A 1,393-nucleotide genomic window follows, 5' to 3' on the forward strand; every position below is an offset into this window, starting at 1 on the left:
CATTTCTTACCAAACTTTAGTATGTAACAAATTTCATACAATGGATTGAAATTTAATGAGAAATAGGTCAAACAAAAAGAATCCAAAAACATTGAAAATATTACCAAAATACAATAATAGCTAGAGAGCATCACACAAGTAGAGGTATAACATAGATCATCATCAAATGCATTATTATTATTTAAACAACACAATCTAGTTTAAACTTTTTGTTGAGGAGGCTTGTGATCCAATTAGGGTTAGCGTCTGTTGTATAAAACCTTGATTCCTTTGATATCATCTGCATTCAAACCCTTAGTAGTCCCTGATTTGATATAAGGATACATTATAGCATTCCTAACATTGCTATGCCCAAGTCCAAGAAGATGTCCAATCTCATGCAAAGCCACTGTTTGTAAATCATATCTCCCTTTCACTGCCCCAACAGCCCATTTCTCCGTTGAATCATAATGAAATCTTCCATCAGTTGGAGCAAAAGCATGTGCCAAAGTCCCCCCTGGCCCATCAAATGGGTACCCATCTCCATGGTTTCCTCCATAGAAACCTATCTTCAAGTCAGCTCTTCTATAGTTTGTGGCCAAAGAAAACTTAAAATGGGTGTTCCGAGCCCACGTCGCGAATGCTCGAGCCACCGGTGCTTTTGCATCCGCACGAGTGCCAGGAAGAAATGCATATGTGAGGCGGTATTTGGTTGATGGCCACCTACGCCTTCCTGGGAAGAAAGCGTAGTGCGAGACGGCGTGAGGAAGGTGATGGTGATGGTGATCATGTTCACTGTCGTTATCGTTGTCATGTTCTGATAACATTCGACTGGTAGTTCCATTGATGATATCTGGAACACCGCATCGAGGTGTTGCGAGTTGGGATATCGTCTCAACATCAAGGAGTCCAGTGGGGTTGAGATGGAAATATTGTTGGTAGGTTTTGATGGCTGACTCGAGGAAATCGTCAAAGGTATCGTCGAAGTCAGCTTCGATCAAATGGCCAGTGACGTTGATTCGATGGTTTAAATAACCATAGTAATGGAAAAAGTTCTTAAGCTTGGATATGCCATTGACATGATCACCTTTCTTACATCCTTGGAGGTCATTGAGAAATGCAAATGGAGAAACTTGGAGCAACGGAAGTGAAAAGCAAAGAGGAAGGAAGATGGAGATGAAGAGAAGAATTACCAAAGGTTTATTCGCCATTGATGAGTTTGATATATATTTGGTTGATGGTTTTGATAATATGGATAGAATTAAGGAGAGGCTATTTATAAGCATAGCCTTAATTATTATATATTAAATTATATAATATAATTATAAACAACAGTTGGAACTAATAATATTGTTAATTTAAGAAGAGAGAAGAAATGGGAAGCATGTTTTGTTGACCGCGGAGTCGATTAAGC

The 1,393-nt window shown here is 39.0% G+C and overlaps 1 protein-coding gene across 1 annotated transcript; it reads right to left on the reverse strand.

Annotated features, from left to right (window-relative positions):
- Positions 1 to 239: 239 nt before the first annotated feature.
- LOC120072047 (metalloendoproteinase 1-like) lies at positions 240 to 1,190 on the reverse strand. Its single transcript, XM_039024469.1, has one exon. The coding sequence runs from the start codon at positions 1,188 to 1,190 to the stop codon at positions 240 to 242; it is 951 nt and encodes a 316-aa protein (XP_038880397.1).
- Between the last annotated feature and the right edge of the window lie 203 nt (positions 1,191 to 1,393).

The sequence above is a fragment of the Benincasa hispida genome, chromosome 2 (assembly GCF_009727055.1).
Source record: "Benincasa hispida cultivar B227 chromosome 2, ASM972705v1, whole genome shotgun sequence".
Classification (NCBI taxonomy): Eukaryota; Viridiplantae; Streptophyta; class Magnoliopsida; order Cucurbitales; family Cucurbitaceae; genus Benincasa; species Benincasa hispida.